At 37.3% G+C, this 16,133-nt stretch overlaps 1 protein-coding gene across 3 annotated transcripts in view; it reads right to left on the bottom strand.

Moving 5' to 3' along the window:
• LOC150075192 (centaurin-gamma-1A-like) overlaps nt 1–16,133 on the bottom strand; it is a 287,147-nt gene that overhangs the window by 51,073 nt on the left and 219,941 nt on the right. For all 3 annotated transcript variants that reach the window (XM_090389157.1, XM_090389158.1, XM_090389156.1), the window contains exons 10-11: nt 11,044–11,121; nt 7,435–7,522 (exon numbers count right to left, since the gene is read on the bottom strand). In XM_090389157.1, the coding sequence (XP_090245283.1) occupies nt 7,435–7,522; nt 11,044–11,121 (166 nt within the window). The remainder of the gene's footprint in view (nt 1–7,434; nt 7,523–11,043; nt 11,122–16,133) is intronic.

Here is a 16,133-nt window from a genome sequence, read left to right as displayed (position 1 = left end):
CCCACTCATAGGCTTCCGTGTCACCTGTTAATTTATATGTATCCCATACATTTTTCTTCTCTGCTGCGCGTCTGTTAGTTCATCTGACATCCATTTAGGACTAAACCTTGAACAATATTTCTTAGTTGGTATGAAAAGCCTAGTAGCTTCTAAGATTAATTCTTTGAATGCTTCCCATTTTGAATTTGCTGTTGGTAACATAATCAGTTGGTCCCACAGTATAAAATTTAAAACTGTCTCAGACCACCATAGTCACCTTTGCAAAAACAAAAACCTTTCCCTTTACCCCTGATGGTAGTTACTTCTTTGAGTAAATCCCAATTCAGCACACCGTGATCACTGCCATCTAGTTATTGTTATTTTTTATTGTTATTTTTTGGTTTTTAGGAGCATTAGCAACTAAGGCCATATTGCTCCGGGATATGCGGTGGTCATTCCATGACCTTTCCGCATCCTCCGCATTTGGTGGTGACGGGCTCGAACCCCGGTCTAATCAAGGAGCGTGTGCTACGCACTGCTGCTCCTTCCCACCTGGCTACGGAGGCGCCTGCCATCTAGTGGTTCCTTTATCTGCAGCTTCTTAATGCAAGAAGAATCACTACTGATAATCAGATCAAGAGTATTACTCCCTCTGGTTGTTCCTCAAACATGCTGCTGTAGAAAACAATCATCCAATAAATCCACAAAAGCATTGCTAGTGTGTGAGTGACCAACCCACATATTCCAGTCAATATCTGGGAAATTAAAATCCCCCCATTATATGACAAACTGATTTACTGGCCCACACTATTTTTCTGTACAGTTGTTTATTATACTCAATCAGAGTCATTAGGTCAATAACACACTCCTACTCTCAATTTTGCTTTCCCAGTGCTTATGTTACACCAAACTGACTCGACACTGCTCTGTACTTCCTTGGATTTTATATGTGTCTTAACTAATAGCATAACCCCTTCTCCCTTCCTATCCTGTCTATCCTTCCTATACACATTGTACTCCCCAAATTCCATTTCTGCATTCCTTATATCTGTGTGACACCATGTCTCTGATATCCCAACAATATCTGCCTTTGATGTTTTGATCAACACCTCGAATTCATCAAATTTTATTTACCAAACTCCTAGCATAGGTGTACATGCAAGTATACATGCACCTGTTCCTATTCTTAACTAGCCCATGCTAACTTGTGAACTACTAGAGAAATACATTTCTATGACATGTTATGCATTGTTATTTGTATAAAGTTAAACAAAAGTTGTCTCAAAACAAAAATGCAATTTTGCAGTTAACGTCTGACACCAAGCATTAGCATATGGCTAGGGGTTTGCTTACTTCCTTTGCTGCCTCCTTTAATATAACTGGATAGATCCCATCCACCCCAGGTGCCTTTTTTATGTTTATCCTCAACAATTTCTCCTCCACTTTCCTCTCAGTTATTAGAAAATCATCTAGCTCACTGCCAATGTTTACTTCACCTACGGCATTCCCCTTCTTGAATAACTCCTCATGTGTGAATGTAGATGCAAAATACTCATTTAGATTGTTAGCCACCTGAGCAGGATCCTCAACTGTTGAACCATCAACATCCAGTGGACCAATCTGATTCATCCCTTTCCTTCTTGAGTTTAAATAGGTAAAGAACTCTTTTCTGTTTTTCTTTGCATCCTTTGCCAAGGATTTCTCATAATCTGCCTTTGCCTGCCTAATCTCCTTTGTGACTTGGTTACAGACCAACTTATATCTATCATAGGCTTCCATGTCACCCATTAATTTGTATGTATCCCATGCATTTTTCTTCTCTGCCATATGTCTCATTAGTTCATCTGACAACCATTTAGGCCTGAACCTTGAACAATATTTCTTGGTTGGTATGTAAAGCATGGTAGCTTCCAAGATTAGTTCCTTGAATGCTTCCCATTTTGAATTTGCTGTTGGTAACATCATCAGTTGGTCCCACTGTATAGAATTTAAATACTGTCTCAGACCATCATAGTCGCCTTTACGAAAGCAAAAACCCTTCCCTTTACCTCTGATGGTAGTTAGCTCCTTGAGTAAATCCCACTTCAGCACACTGTGATCACTGCCACCCAGTGGTTCCTTTATCTGCAGATTCTTAATGCATGAAGAATCACTACTGATAATCAGATCAAGAGTATTACTCCCTCTAGTTGCCTCCCAAACATGCTGGTGTAGAAAACAATCATCCAATAAATCCACAAAAGCCTTGCTAGTGTGTGAGTGACCAACCCACAAATTCCAGTCAATATCTGGGAAATTAAAATCCCCCATTATAAGACTCTCTGATTTACTGCCCATTCTATTTCCCTGTACAGTATCTTATTATACTCATCAGAGTCATTAGGCCTATAGCACACTCCTACTCTCAATTTTGATTTACCTATGCCTATGTCACACCAAACTGATTCGACACTGCCGTGTCCATCGATGTCGACTGGCTTCACTTCCTTGGATTTTATGTGTTTTTTAACTAATAGCATAACCCCTCCTCCCTTCCTATCCTGTCTATCCTTTCTGTAGACGTTGTACTCCCCAAATTCCAGTTCTGCATTCCTTATATCTGTGTGACACCACGTCTCTGATATCCCAACAATATCTGCCTTTGATGTTTCGAGCAATACCTCAAATTCATCAAATTTATTTACTAAACTCCTAGCATTGGTGTACACGCAAGTATACATGCACCTGTTTCTATTCTTAGCTACCCTAACACAACCCATGTGTTTACTTGTACTGCAATGACTTCCAGCAGTCTCTGAAATATCCTGCATCTTGTTTTTCAGGCTTCTGCTCATTCCAATAGAAGCAGTGCAAGAATCTCTTTCACCTCTGCCAGTGGCTACTGTTAATCTATTAGTCTTTGTCTCCCCCCCAAGCTAGCAGTTTTCCGACCCACCTAACACTGCCTCGATAGCATCAGCAAATATTCTTGCACCCTTGCTATTTAAGTGTATCCCATCCCTGTAAAAGCAATCTCTCCTGTTAACAAGTACATCCCAGGCTGAAAAAAATTCTACCCCTTGAGCCTTGCACAATCTTTTCAGGGCCGAATTGATCGACAAGGCTCTCATCATATACTCCCTCCTATCGTGTCTGGGCAGAATTGCAGACACTTTCAAATTCAACCCTACCTCACGACTTTTTTCTTCAATATGTTGGCACTTCTCCAATCCAAAGGAATCTCTCCTGAGTCCAAAGACACCCTCATAATTAACTTCAATGGTGCAATACACTCTCTGGTGGCCTCCCTCAAAATTACTGGGTATATGCCATCAATGCTGGGAGCCTTACTTGCCTTTATGCTCGAAAGTTTTACTAATAAATAGTCATCTGTAATTTTGAAATCACTAATTTCATATGACTCAGCCTCACTCTTGCAGCCTCTTCTCTGCATAAATGATCTTTCTCTAGTAAAGACAGGTGCAAAGCACTTGTTCAATTCATATGCAACATTAGTGGGTTGGCTAAGACTTTCTTAAACCCAGTGCACAAGGGTCCGATCTGATTCTCTTTTTTCTTCCTTTTATTCACATACATGAAAAATTCCTTGTCCCCAATTTTTGGCTCTTTTAACCAGTGCTCTCTTGTACACAGCTTTGGCCTCTCTAATCTTGTCTGTGGTACTATTATGAATAAACTTGTAGCTGTTGTAGGCTTCAGTACTTTTCAATGCTCTGTAACTATTCCATGCTATCCTTTTCTGCTCTATTTTTTAGACCAGCTCCACATTCGACCATTTTAGCATCCTCCTCTGCAATATTTTCTTAATGGTATGTATGCATTCATGCTTCTGTCGTTTTTGGTTTAAAGGTAATCCATAATTCAAATACATTCACCATACTCTGCTATTTGCCCAATTAATAGATGACACAATGTCTTAAATTGTGAAAGTCCCCACTTCTGAAATTAAAACCCATGCTTTTAATTACTGCAACATCTTTCTTCATCTTCCAACTGATGACTCCATGATAACTACCTGCCAATAGTTCCTGTATTTTAAGTCCTGTGATGTCACCTAATTCATGAGTAATGATGTCAGGAATACTCTCACCCCTAGCATTTTCTCTAACATGCTGGTACAAATAATAATCATCTAGTTTATTTTAAAAAAAAAATTAATCCCAAGGCGTTTCCTTCCCATTTACTCCAATCAATGTGGAGCAGATTGAAGTATCTGATAATAAGACATTCACACTTGCTTGCCCATTCTATTTGCACATAGAGACTCTTATCATACTCTTCACAATCTTCTTGTCTGTAGATTACTCCCACTCTCATTAGTCAGACTCGGCAAAAGCTCTTTTCACACTCTGGATGCCTTTAATAAGGAGCATGACTCCACTACCTCTTTTATCTTCCCTAAATACCACAGTGGAACTCGTCAACCCCAATTTCTGGGTGGCACCACATTTCTGTTAGCCCTATTATGTTAGCATTAGTTGTCCTAACCAGGAGTTTAGTAATTTTATTGACAACACCCTTGGCGTTACAGTAGACACAGTTAAGACTAAGCATTCTTCTATAGTTTACTACCCTGACACACCCCTTGAAGTTATTTAAGCTTATTTCCTTATCTATATCATCCTGCTTATTTGTAATGTAGCTACCCTCAGAGCAGCCTGCCAACATTGGCTGTTGGGGCAACAAACAAGGATTCTTGAGGTGAGTGCAAGCATTACTTTCACCCATATCATCAGATAAATGAGTATCAATATTACCCTTCTACCCACTAACTAGTAGTTTCTCTGAATCCTTAAATGTATCCTGAATGATACTGACAAAAATCTTTGCACCACCTTTGTTTAAATGAATACCATTTCTACAAAATAAATTCCTTCTAACCTACAAGTGTGGGTCATGCTGATAAAAATTTCCCTTCATTACCTTTTTTTACAATTAGGGCCTTTTGGCCTATCTTTAGGTTCAACTAACTGGCAGAAACTAACAGAAACAGATAGTGTCTGTTAATTATTTGGATATATTAAATGGTGCCTGTTCCCATGTATGAGTAAACTAACCTTGGTTTATTCAAAGTAACTAATTCCTGTATCCACAGACTGCATACAACAAACACAAAGTGACTGAAATGACTGGTGGAAGGCCATAACTGGTATGATGTTCAACGTTCTATCATGGCTCTTCGAATGGTATTGACATCATCAAAATAACAGCCTTTCAGTGGTGCCTTGAGCTTTGAGAATAAAAAGAAGTCACACAGGGCTAAGTCTGGTGAATAGGGTGGACATGGCAGTACGCAGACTTTTTTGCTAGCCAAAAACTTCTGAACAATGAGAAGCCTTGTGGCTTGCCATGAAAAAGGAGCCAACTGCTGTCTTCTCCATACTGAGGCTGCACATGATGGATTCTCTGCAACAAATGTTTCAAAACGTCTAGATAGTAGGCAGCAGTAACACTTTGGCCATTGAGTACAAACTCTTTGTGCACAATTCCCCTGCTGTCGTAGAAAGTGATGAGCATGGTTTTTTTATTTGACCTTTATTGACAAACCTTTTTGGCTTTTGGAGAGTTTGCTGACTCACTCTACACTTTGTTACTTCATTGTGGGGTCATAATGGAAATATCACCTCTCATCACAGGTAACAATCGAATTCAGGAAGTTGGGTTTGTATTCAGCAGCCTCAATGAGTTCTCTTCAGTGCTCAATTTGCACCTGTCATTGACCGTCTTGTTAATGAATGTGGAACAGACTGTGCCAAGATTTTTGTTTTCTTCAAATACTGAGTTATTATTTGTTGAATGTTCCTTATTAATACACAGATCTTCTGAAATCATTTGGAGTGTTGGATATTGGTCACTGGTAATGATTTCCTGCACTTTTTCAATTGACCCTGGCATTCGAATCGTTTTTGATTTGAATGACAGGGTCGTTTTTGATTCAAATGGAATAATTCTTTATCTTCCAGTGATCCTCTTCAATGGGTAAAACGCTTATGCCACTGGAACACATTATTATTATTACTAGCCATATAGTTCAAGGAAGCCAGAGGCTTATGCTGCACCAGCTAAAAAAAATTTCCGAGTTACCCTGAGAGAGAGAGAGAGAAGTAGAAGGGAATCACCAAGAAAGAGAAGAATGAAACAGACAATTCTCTCCATACACTTGCTAGTGCAGCTAATGTCTCGGCCTCCTTGCACTAAATGGCTAATGCTAATATTAATTTCATATAATGTATCCAATTATGTACAAACTCTCTAGAAACCTTCAAATAGGTGCTATAATGTCTCATCTGTGTTTCCAAGTGATAATACGCATCATTTGTAATACACGCCAATAACAAAATAGCTTTGAAAATCAAAAGAAAAACTAACTCATACCTGTTAGTGACAATTGTCCAATTTGGCCATAAAATTGAATAAAATCTCTGTAATTCTGATCTATAAGTTGATGAAACTGAATCATATGATATATAAATAAATATAGAGGTGCCTTAAAATAATAAAAGTAACAACAGGCTTATTTATTTTTTTCATAATTTCTTACCATCATTTTTTTTTTTTTTTTTTAATTCTGATTTGGTTTTTGACAATAATTTCACTATAATGTTGGACAATTAAATCAAAAGAACATATTAATATTTAAAAAGTTAAATGCATAGTTTTTATAGAATTTCAAAATTCCACTTAAAACTCATGCCACAGAGCTCATGACCACTGCAACTCAATATATGTAGCTCACCTGCATTCAGAAAATTCACTGCCACAGGTTTACACATATTCCAGGGACTCACCTGCATGAGCCAATATGCAGCCAGGGAACTCTTTAATGAAAAGTTAATAAGGCAGAAGCAATGTGGCTTTCAAAGAAAATTTGGTAAATTGTGGCTTAGCAGATGTTTGTCTGGGAGCAGATTTTCTGTTGCAAATTCCTAAGACCATAGTGTTTACTGATGTAGCTGAAAGTCTGGCCCACCAAACATATAGAATTTTTTCATTTATACAATGAGTGACTAGTGAAACAAGCTGCTGAGTGAGTTTTTGGTGACATCAAGATAAATATTAATTAATTTAAATATAATCATATTTAATAACAGTTTGCCATCCAATACTCAAATAACAAGGTTTTTCCCAAACTGAAATGAAATTGTTTCATGCTGCCCAGCAGGAAGGGGCAACACATCTTAAATATGTATGGTTTTTGTAAATTGAACCTCTACTAAAATTTTATTTTTATTAAAATAGCCTATTATAAACTAAAACTACTAACTTATTAGTAACAGTTTTAGCTAATCCCTAAATATTTACAAAACTGTCAAAGAGAAACTATAAGACTGTATAAACCTAGCAATTTTGCAATATTACATAAACAGTACAGTACAATTAATAATTTAAAGTTCCGCATAATGAATTCTTATGAAGAGGAAAAAGTTATACATATAAAGTTCAAATATTCCTTACTTTGTGAATCACAGTCTACACAATGAGTATTTCCAGGCACATTCATTCTGATAGCTTGTATTGATGCAGCATCCACCAGCGTAGCTATCTAAAATGGACAATGGAATAAAAATATTTATTCCTTATTAATGTTTGCTGCTGTATAAGCTTGTTTTCTTGCATCACTTCCACTACTAATACTAATATATACATATACACTTAAAATTTTATTATAAATGTTTTTAGGTAAGCTGAAAAAAGTATTGTATTACTCTCATGGTGATAACATATTTTTAGATTAGCATTCTGAAATTTTCACACTAGAAAAGAAGGGGAGGAGGGGAAAGCTTCCTTATAAGAAGAGACATGGGTTTTAAATAGCTATGAATGCCTATTTAAAACCCATGATAAATGAGTATCTACTAGTGTAGCTATCTCAGATGGACAATGGAAAAAAAAAATTTTATTCATTAATCCCATGACTGCTAAATACAATTAACTTTTGTATTGATTGATTTATTGTGAACTCCACTGATCTGGTGGTTGTGCAGAAGTATAAACAAGAACATATACAAATTGTATAATGCTTGTCCTTTCTTCAATTACACTACAGATGAGAAAGAAAAGACAAAGGAGATTGGTGTAAAATATAAAGTACAATATTATTTTGCTGTAATAACTTCAGAGAAACTACATTTATTTTTATTTTATTCCATTTTTATTTGGTCATCAGAGTGTCTCCCAGAAATTAAACATTACTGTTCAGTCTCAGGAGCAGATAAACAGAAATATCAGGTCTCCTACAGTAGACAAGTAGAAAGCCCCAGTAGTTTCTGCCCATTACAAACAAAACTGGATTCCAGTGGTGCAATGAGATAAACAGGAATGCTGAGAATTTTACACTCCCTAAACTGGGGCCTGAGTGGATCAGCCTCTATCCCAACCCTGCTAAATGGGCCAAACCCTTCCTAGACCTCAGCTGCATAATTACATATTTCATTGCTAATCAGGCACGTGATTTCCCCACGAAAAGGCAGTGTCCATCACCTCACTATACCTGGTTATTGATGCATCATAAGTAAACAGCTACCTGGTTTCAGCAGTTGCAGTGCTTGTCATAATAACTTCCACATCAATTGAACAGGTAACTGGTTCCTTTGTACAGATTGCTCAAGGCAAGAGAAGGCATGCCCATCTGCTTAGCAGATAGTGTACTGTAAAATGTTGGCATGACTTTCCATAAATGTCTATTGCAGAGATATGTCTTATACATGCCCATGTCTAGTATGGAGCAGAGAGGATTCCACTGTCCTGATGATTAGGTCTTCCCCCTTCCACCAAGCATGCTGTGCTCAGCTGGAGGATTTTAGGTATAGAACTTAGATATGCATTGTTTGCAGCAGTGCTTGCTCTATTTAATGAGGCCACATGAAGGTAGCTACAGCAACTATTCCATATGAATCTATAAAGTAAGAGCAAAATTCATCCAGGAGAACAAGCTTACTCACTTAGTAGCTGAGCATTCAAGACATTTATCTATTCTATAACTGTTGTATATAACATGTTAAGTTTAGCACTGGTGCATGTGTGAATATGTGCACGAATACACCTGTAAAGTGAACTGAATGTAAAGCCAAGCAAAACACATTGTTAAAGTAAATATTAACTAAACCTAAAGAAACAAGGAGTAACAGGAAATAGTATGAAAATGAATGGGTAACTATCATATAATGATGGTAATTGCCAAGTCCCAAAGGTAAAATATCACAGCCAATGAGGTACACTTGATCCACTACAGACTGAATGATATAAAATTCAAAAAAAAAAAAAAAAAAAAAATGACAGGTTACTCAGCTTTATATACACAGCAAATCACAAAGTCAGACTGCCAGAATCTTGGCATTTCAATAGCTAAGCACGGGTTTAAAAAAATTTGTTTCAAATCTTGGTACCACTGCCCAAAGTTAGTTGCCAGACTGACTAACTTTTGGCAGTGGCCACGGGTGTTTTTTTTTTTTTTTTTATTTGGTAGTTGTTGGTGCATCGGCTTCTGTGGCCATATTGCACCTCCCAAGGTTTTTGCAGTACTTTGATCCAAGCCCGAGGCGGGAATCGAACCCGCGACCTTTGGGTTGCCGGGCAGGTACTTCACCCACTCGGCTAGCCCGGTCGGCAGGCCACGGGTGTGGGTGGGGGGTTAAAAAGGGGGAGTTTTATGGAAGAGCCATTATGTAGTAAACTGAAATCACATGATGAGGTGAAAATATTGTAATAGTGCCACAGAAAAGATTAGGCTGGCAAAGGCAGATTATGAGAAATCACTGGCAAAGAGAGCAAAGCATGGGGATAAGGAATTCTTCACATATATAAATGCAAAAAAGAGACAGACAAACCATATCTGACCCTTATGTAATGGGCGTGGGATAGTATTATATGCCCCAGCTGAAGTTGCAGATGAACAACAGCTACTTTGCATTGATATTTACAGAAGAAAACCCTTTGTATCAATGAGAAATTATGGGAGTGAAGTTGAAAAAAATGTAATTAATGATGTTGAAATTTCACATGTTTATTTAATGAAAAAACTTTCAAGCCTACAGGCCAGTAAGGCTCCTGGGGTTGATGGCATATACCCTATAATCTTAAGAGAGGTGGCAAGTGAGTGCATTGAAGCTAATTATGAGAGCATCACTGGATTGGATTCGGGAGTGATTCCATTGGATTGGAAAAGTGCCAATGTACCTCCAATACATAAGTGCAGTTCCCCCCCCCAACCTTTATTAGAATTAGTTTATTTTACTTTATCAATTTTTTTTTTTCTTGGATTTTACACACTTGTTTACTTTTAACCATTTTGACACTTCTGTTTTAATTTAGATTGCTAATTAAAGTTTCTCTTTATACCTTGAGTTGATCACATGGCATGCAGGATCTTAAGAGTTTCATTATTATAGCAACCACAAAATTCTTTGTTAGCAATGGATCACTAGTTTTTTTATGGTAGTTGTCCTCCATTTCAAAGAATTAAGTATTTCTGACATTTTCAATGATGCTTATGTGAGTAAATCAATAAGTTGACAGTACTCCAAGGATGAAACAAAGAGGGCAAATTTAAAAGCATTTTTCAACAAGCAACCTTGTCTGTGTGTTTAAAAGAATTCCTTGCAGAATTCATGCCATAAATTGATAAAAGTATGACTCCTTGCTTCTGGTTTAGGCTGGGGTTTTCTGAGGTACTAAAGCAACCAAGGCCATAAGGATCTTGTACATCTAACAATGGAGCATATTTGCTGGCATAGGTAGAAGTTACTAAAAAAAATTTAAGCATAGCTATTTTTTTCTATGCTACTGTTCAATACAAGGTAAAATAAATTTTGGATTAACTAATTTAAAAAAAAAAGTAAGTTATCTTCAGGCTTCTTAACTTTCAACCCACGTACTACAGGTTCTAATATCTTTCATGTTTGGGGTTTTAGTTAACAAAAAAAAAAAAAAAAAAAAAAAGGAACATTCAAAAAGACTGCTTCTTATCACATTCTGCTTTTTATCACACTTTTACATTTTTAAAACATGCTTTTCACTTTGTTTCTCATCCAATAATAAATAACACGAATTAAAAAGCTACCCTACCTTTGACTTACTGCTTTCATTCCCTTGAAGGCTAATTAAAATTTGCTGTTCTATAGCTGAGATCCAGGCTTCACGATCCTGAAAAAAAAATTTAAGCATTTTATACAAAATACAAAAATTCAATATCACAAGGTAGTGCAGACATACTTATGCCTAGGGCAAAAGCATCAAGCTATGAAAAGCTATATAAAGTTCAACATCCCAAGTCATAGCCTCTTTTCGTTTCCAGCTATTAGCAAACAGGGTGTTTGCTACTTAGTACATTAATCTCATATTGTAGAGGCACTTTGTCACAAATTGCTGTGTTATTGCACTACTACAAATAAAAGGCAATGCTCCAATGGAGAAATATATTGTTTTATATTTAAAGTATATGCCACTACCTAGACCTGGGTTTTGACTGTGATTGGAGTCGAAACCCAGGTAGGCACTGCAAAGACCTGAGCAACCCAGTGATGAGATATGACCACAATATGTGAGATGGTGCAGAAAGTAAAGTAGACATAGTCAAGTCTAGGGAAAAAGCTTCAAGCTATACATTCATTATACATGTTGGGCATAACCTCTTTCTGTACACAGCTATGAGCATACTGAGTTTGCTACTTAGTGTATTAATTTCATATTGTGGAGGTATTTTGCCATGAGTTACCCTGGTACTAAACTACTCTAAACTGTACTACTCTACTGACTGCACAACCCTAGACTTAAAATAGACAACTTTTATTTGGTTTTTTTTTTTTTTTTTTTGGCTGGTGCAGCATAAGCCATAGGCTTTCTTGCACCATGCGGCCATTACTAATACTAAATACTAACTTTACTTACTGCACGATCTTGCAATCTCAAATATTGTGGATATATCTTGTCACTGGGTTACTCAGGTCTTCACAGTGCATAATTGCCCAACAGTGAGACTCTAATCACAATCAAAACTAGGGTCTGGGTAATGGCATAAGCTTTAAATAAAAGCAATATACTTCTCTACTGGAGCAGTAGCATTTATTTAGAGTGGTACAATACGAAGGCAACTTATGGCAAAGTGTCTCCACAATACGAGATCGATACATTAAGTAGCAAACCCAATATGCTCACTGAAAGAGGCTATGCCTGAAATGTAAAATGACTTAACCATGCAGCATTAATTTTCAATGTGGATGACTTCATTTTTTCAGAAAATTATTTGCATCATATGGGCTCATCAGAAACAACTACCAATTTTTGTTAGTGTTTTTCTCCATGCACAGCATTTTTTTCCAGGTACAGGCATGTGATGTAAGAAAGCAAGCTTATGTAACATCAGCCAAAAAAAACAAAAAAAAAAAAAAAAACATTTCACACATCCATTCCCTCTAAAAGTTTATCAGTTCCTCCTTAAATTTATTTAATCTATCTTTAACCAAATTTAATCAAACTTCCATGACAGATGGAAGTTTGTTTCAGCAATCAACTACCAGCTGGCTAAAGGCAAATTTCCACACATCTGTTCTACAATTGTCTTTCCTCAATTTGAATTTATGCCTCCTCATTCTGAGCAAGATGAAGAATCCCATCAGAATTGAGCCTGCTCAACCCATTCAAGGCCTTATACACCTCAATAAGATCATCTCACAGCTGCCTAGTCTCCAGATGCTGCAATTTGCAGCACTTAAGCCTTTCTTGGTAAAACCACCCCTTCGTTCCCCTCACTAACCTTGTTGCCTTTCTCTGTACTCACTCCAGCAATCTACATCCTTCTTAAATTGAGGAATCCAGACCTGTACACAGTACTCAAGGCATGGCCTGACCACTGACTTATACAAAGGAATAATCACTTCCTTTTCCCTACTAGCAAAATTCCTGTATATCATTGACAAATACAAGTTAAGAAGATTAATTCATTATGGAGTGTTAGAGCATCAAATATCAATTCATGCAGTGGATTTTCAAAAGTAAGTCTATCTTTACAATATAACTTAATTTTCAATGACATTTTATGTTTGTAACATGCCATCCATCAAGTTGTGGGTAGCCAATTTTAAAACCACCAGCATACAAAACCATAAGCTCCATATACTTACCATCATATAATTACCATCAGGGGTAAAGAAAAGGGTTTTTGCTTCCGTAAAGGTGAGTACAGTGGTCTCAGACAGTTTTTAAATTCTATACAGTGGAATCGACTGACGATGTTACCAACAGTAAATTCTAAGTGGGAAGCATTCAAGGAATTAATCGTGGAAGCTACTAAAAGTTTCATACCTATTAAGAAATATTGTTCAAGGTTATCAAATAAACTAATGAGACTCGTGACAGAGAATAAAAATGCATGGGATGCATATAAATTATCAAGTGACTCAGAAGTCTATGGCAGGTATAAGCTAGTCTGTAATCAGGTCACAAAGGAGGTTAGGCAGGCGAAGGCAGATTACGAGAAATCTTTGGCAAAGGATGCTAAGAAAAAACAGCAAGGATTTCTTTACTTATATAAACTCCAAAAGGAAGGGGATGAATCTGATTGGTCCACTTGATATCGATGGTTCAACTGTTGATGATCCTGCTCAGATAGCAAACAGACAATGACTATTTTGCATCTACATTCACACATGAGGAGTTATTAAGGTATGAAAATAGCAGAAGGTTATCAAATTGTAGCAGGGTGCTTAATGATTTTGTAATAACTGAGAGCAAAGTGGAGGAGAATTGTTGAAGTTAAACATAAGAAAGGCACTTGGGGTGGATGGGATCTATCCAGTTATATTAAAGGAGACGGCAGAGGAAGTAAGCAAACCCTTAGCCATAATTATGAGAATATCCTTGGACTCAGGGGAAGTTCCCATGGATTAGAGATATGCAAATCTATCCCCAATTCACAAAGGGAGATCTAAGGGTGACAAGAGTAAAGTAATTACAGACCAGTTAAGTTTAACTTCTGTTCCGGGTAAAATAATGGAGTCGCTGGTTAAAGATGCATTGCAGGATCATCTAGATAAGACTGCAGCAATAATTCACACACAGAATGGGTTTGTTAAAGGGAAAGTCTTGTCTGACAAATTTGATAGGATATTATGATGTGGTTACAAAGGAACTGGATGCAAAAAACAATTTTGATATCATATATTTGGATTTCAGGAAAGCTTTTGACACTGTTGCGCATGGAAGACTATTGTACAAATTGCAGCAGAATGGTATTAAGGGTAAATTGCTACAATGGATAAAAGGATGGGTACGTGCGAGAAGACAGAGGGTGGTAATCAATGGGTGCTGCTCTTCTTGGACTAATGTTATTAGTGGAGTCCCACAGGGTTCGGTATTAGGTCCACTGTTGTTTTGTGTATTTATCAATGATATTGATGAAGGTATATCAGGCTTAATGTCGAAGTTTGCAGATGATACAAAGGTTGGCAGGGTTGTTAATGGCAGTAATGGCAGTCTGCTACTGCAACAGGATCTAGATAATTTGGGCAGATGGGCTAAGAAGTGGCAACTGAAGTTTAACCTTGACAAATGCAAAGTACTGCATATGGGTAGAAGTAATCCCAGAGAAACGTACCAACTGTGTGGTACTACACTTAAGGTGGTAGAAAATGAAAAAGACCTGGGAGTAATTGTGCAGTCAGATATGAAGTTCTCTGAGCAATGCAGACAGGCTGCCAGGGCAGGTCATGGGGTTTTGTCAATGATATATAGGAATTTTGCTAGCAGGGAAAAGGGGGTGATTATCCCTCTGTATAAGGCAATGGTCAGGCCACACCTTGAGTACTGAGTACAGGTCTGGAGGCCTCATTTTAGGAAGGATGTAGATTTGCTTGAGCATGTACAGAGAAGGACAACAAGACTGGTGAGGGGAATGAAGGGATCTTCTTACCAAGAGAGACTTAAGTTCTGCAAATTGCAGTGGCTGGAGACTAGGCACCTGCACAGTGATCTGATTGAGGTGTATAAGGCCTTGAATGGGTTGAGCACGCTGAATTCTGGTGGGATCCTTCCACTTGTTCAGATTACGAACCTAAGGGGGGCATAAATTCAAATTAAGAAAAGACAGATGTAGAATAGATGTGCGGAAATTTGCCTTTAGCCAGCGGTGGTTAATTGCTGGAACAAACTTCCATCTGTCGTTGTGGAAGTTGATAGGTTAAATAATTTTAAGGAGGAACTGGACAGGCATTTGGAGAGAATAGTGTGATTTTTTTTTTTTTTTTTTTTGGCTGATGCTGCATAAGGCGCCTCCATAGCCACGTGGGAAGGAGCAACAGTGCGTAGCATACGCTTCTTGATTAGACCGGAGTTCGAGCCCATTACCACCAAATTACGGAGGATGCGGGAAGGTCAAGGAATGACCACCGCGTATTCCCGGAGCAATATGGCCTTAGTTGCTAATGTTCCTAAAAACGAAATAACAACAACAAGATGCTGCATAAGCTCATACACTTGCTTTCTTGGATCACATGCCACTACTACTACTACTGTAAATGTGTCTGAGAATACAGAGTTTGCTTGTCTGTTGAACAGAGTCCAAGGGAATCCATTTGGTCTTATGCCTGTACACTATATTTATTATGTGAGGCTATTGTGAACAAAAGTTCCACCCTTACAAAATGGTTTCTGTTCAAGAAAATTGAAAAAGTAACTTTAATTATGTGTAATGTAATACTTATTATATTGGGGGGCCCAATACAAGAATTGTCTCAAATGCATTATCTCCAGCATCATATTCTCAAACTATTTCAGTACTTGTATTAAAGTACTGAAAAAAGTACCCCACCTTCTTTACTAAATTGCTACATTGGGGTCAAAGCAGCCAGTAATAGGAATTATATTATACATGCAACAAAAGTTACATTTTCAGTGAGACGTTTTCTTCAGCAAATTACGTGGTTTGTTTAAATTTTATACATTTATTTGCTATTCAAAACAAGGTCACTAATTGATGTACCTGTTGTCTGATGACAGAGCCAAATAGCTTAAACTGTTTAAAAATTATTAAACTGAGTTTTAAATGAATAATGGATTAACCTTATTGATGATGTTCAAAACTAAAGAACTAAAATGGTCTTGGGCAGGACACATAGCTCGAAGACATGATGACAGATGGACTAAGAAAATAACAGAATGGT

Source organism: Mastigoproctus giganteus, chromosome 14, assembly GCF_048544385.1.
Source record: "Mastigoproctus giganteus isolate SK-2022 chromosome 14, ASM4854438v1, whole genome shotgun sequence".
Lineage (NCBI taxonomy): Eukaryota > Metazoa > Arthropoda > Arachnida > Uropygi > Thelyphonidae > Mastigoproctus > Mastigoproctus giganteus.
The sequence above is the reverse complement of the archived record's forward strand: the minus strand, read 5'-3'. Positions and strand labels throughout refer to the sequence as shown.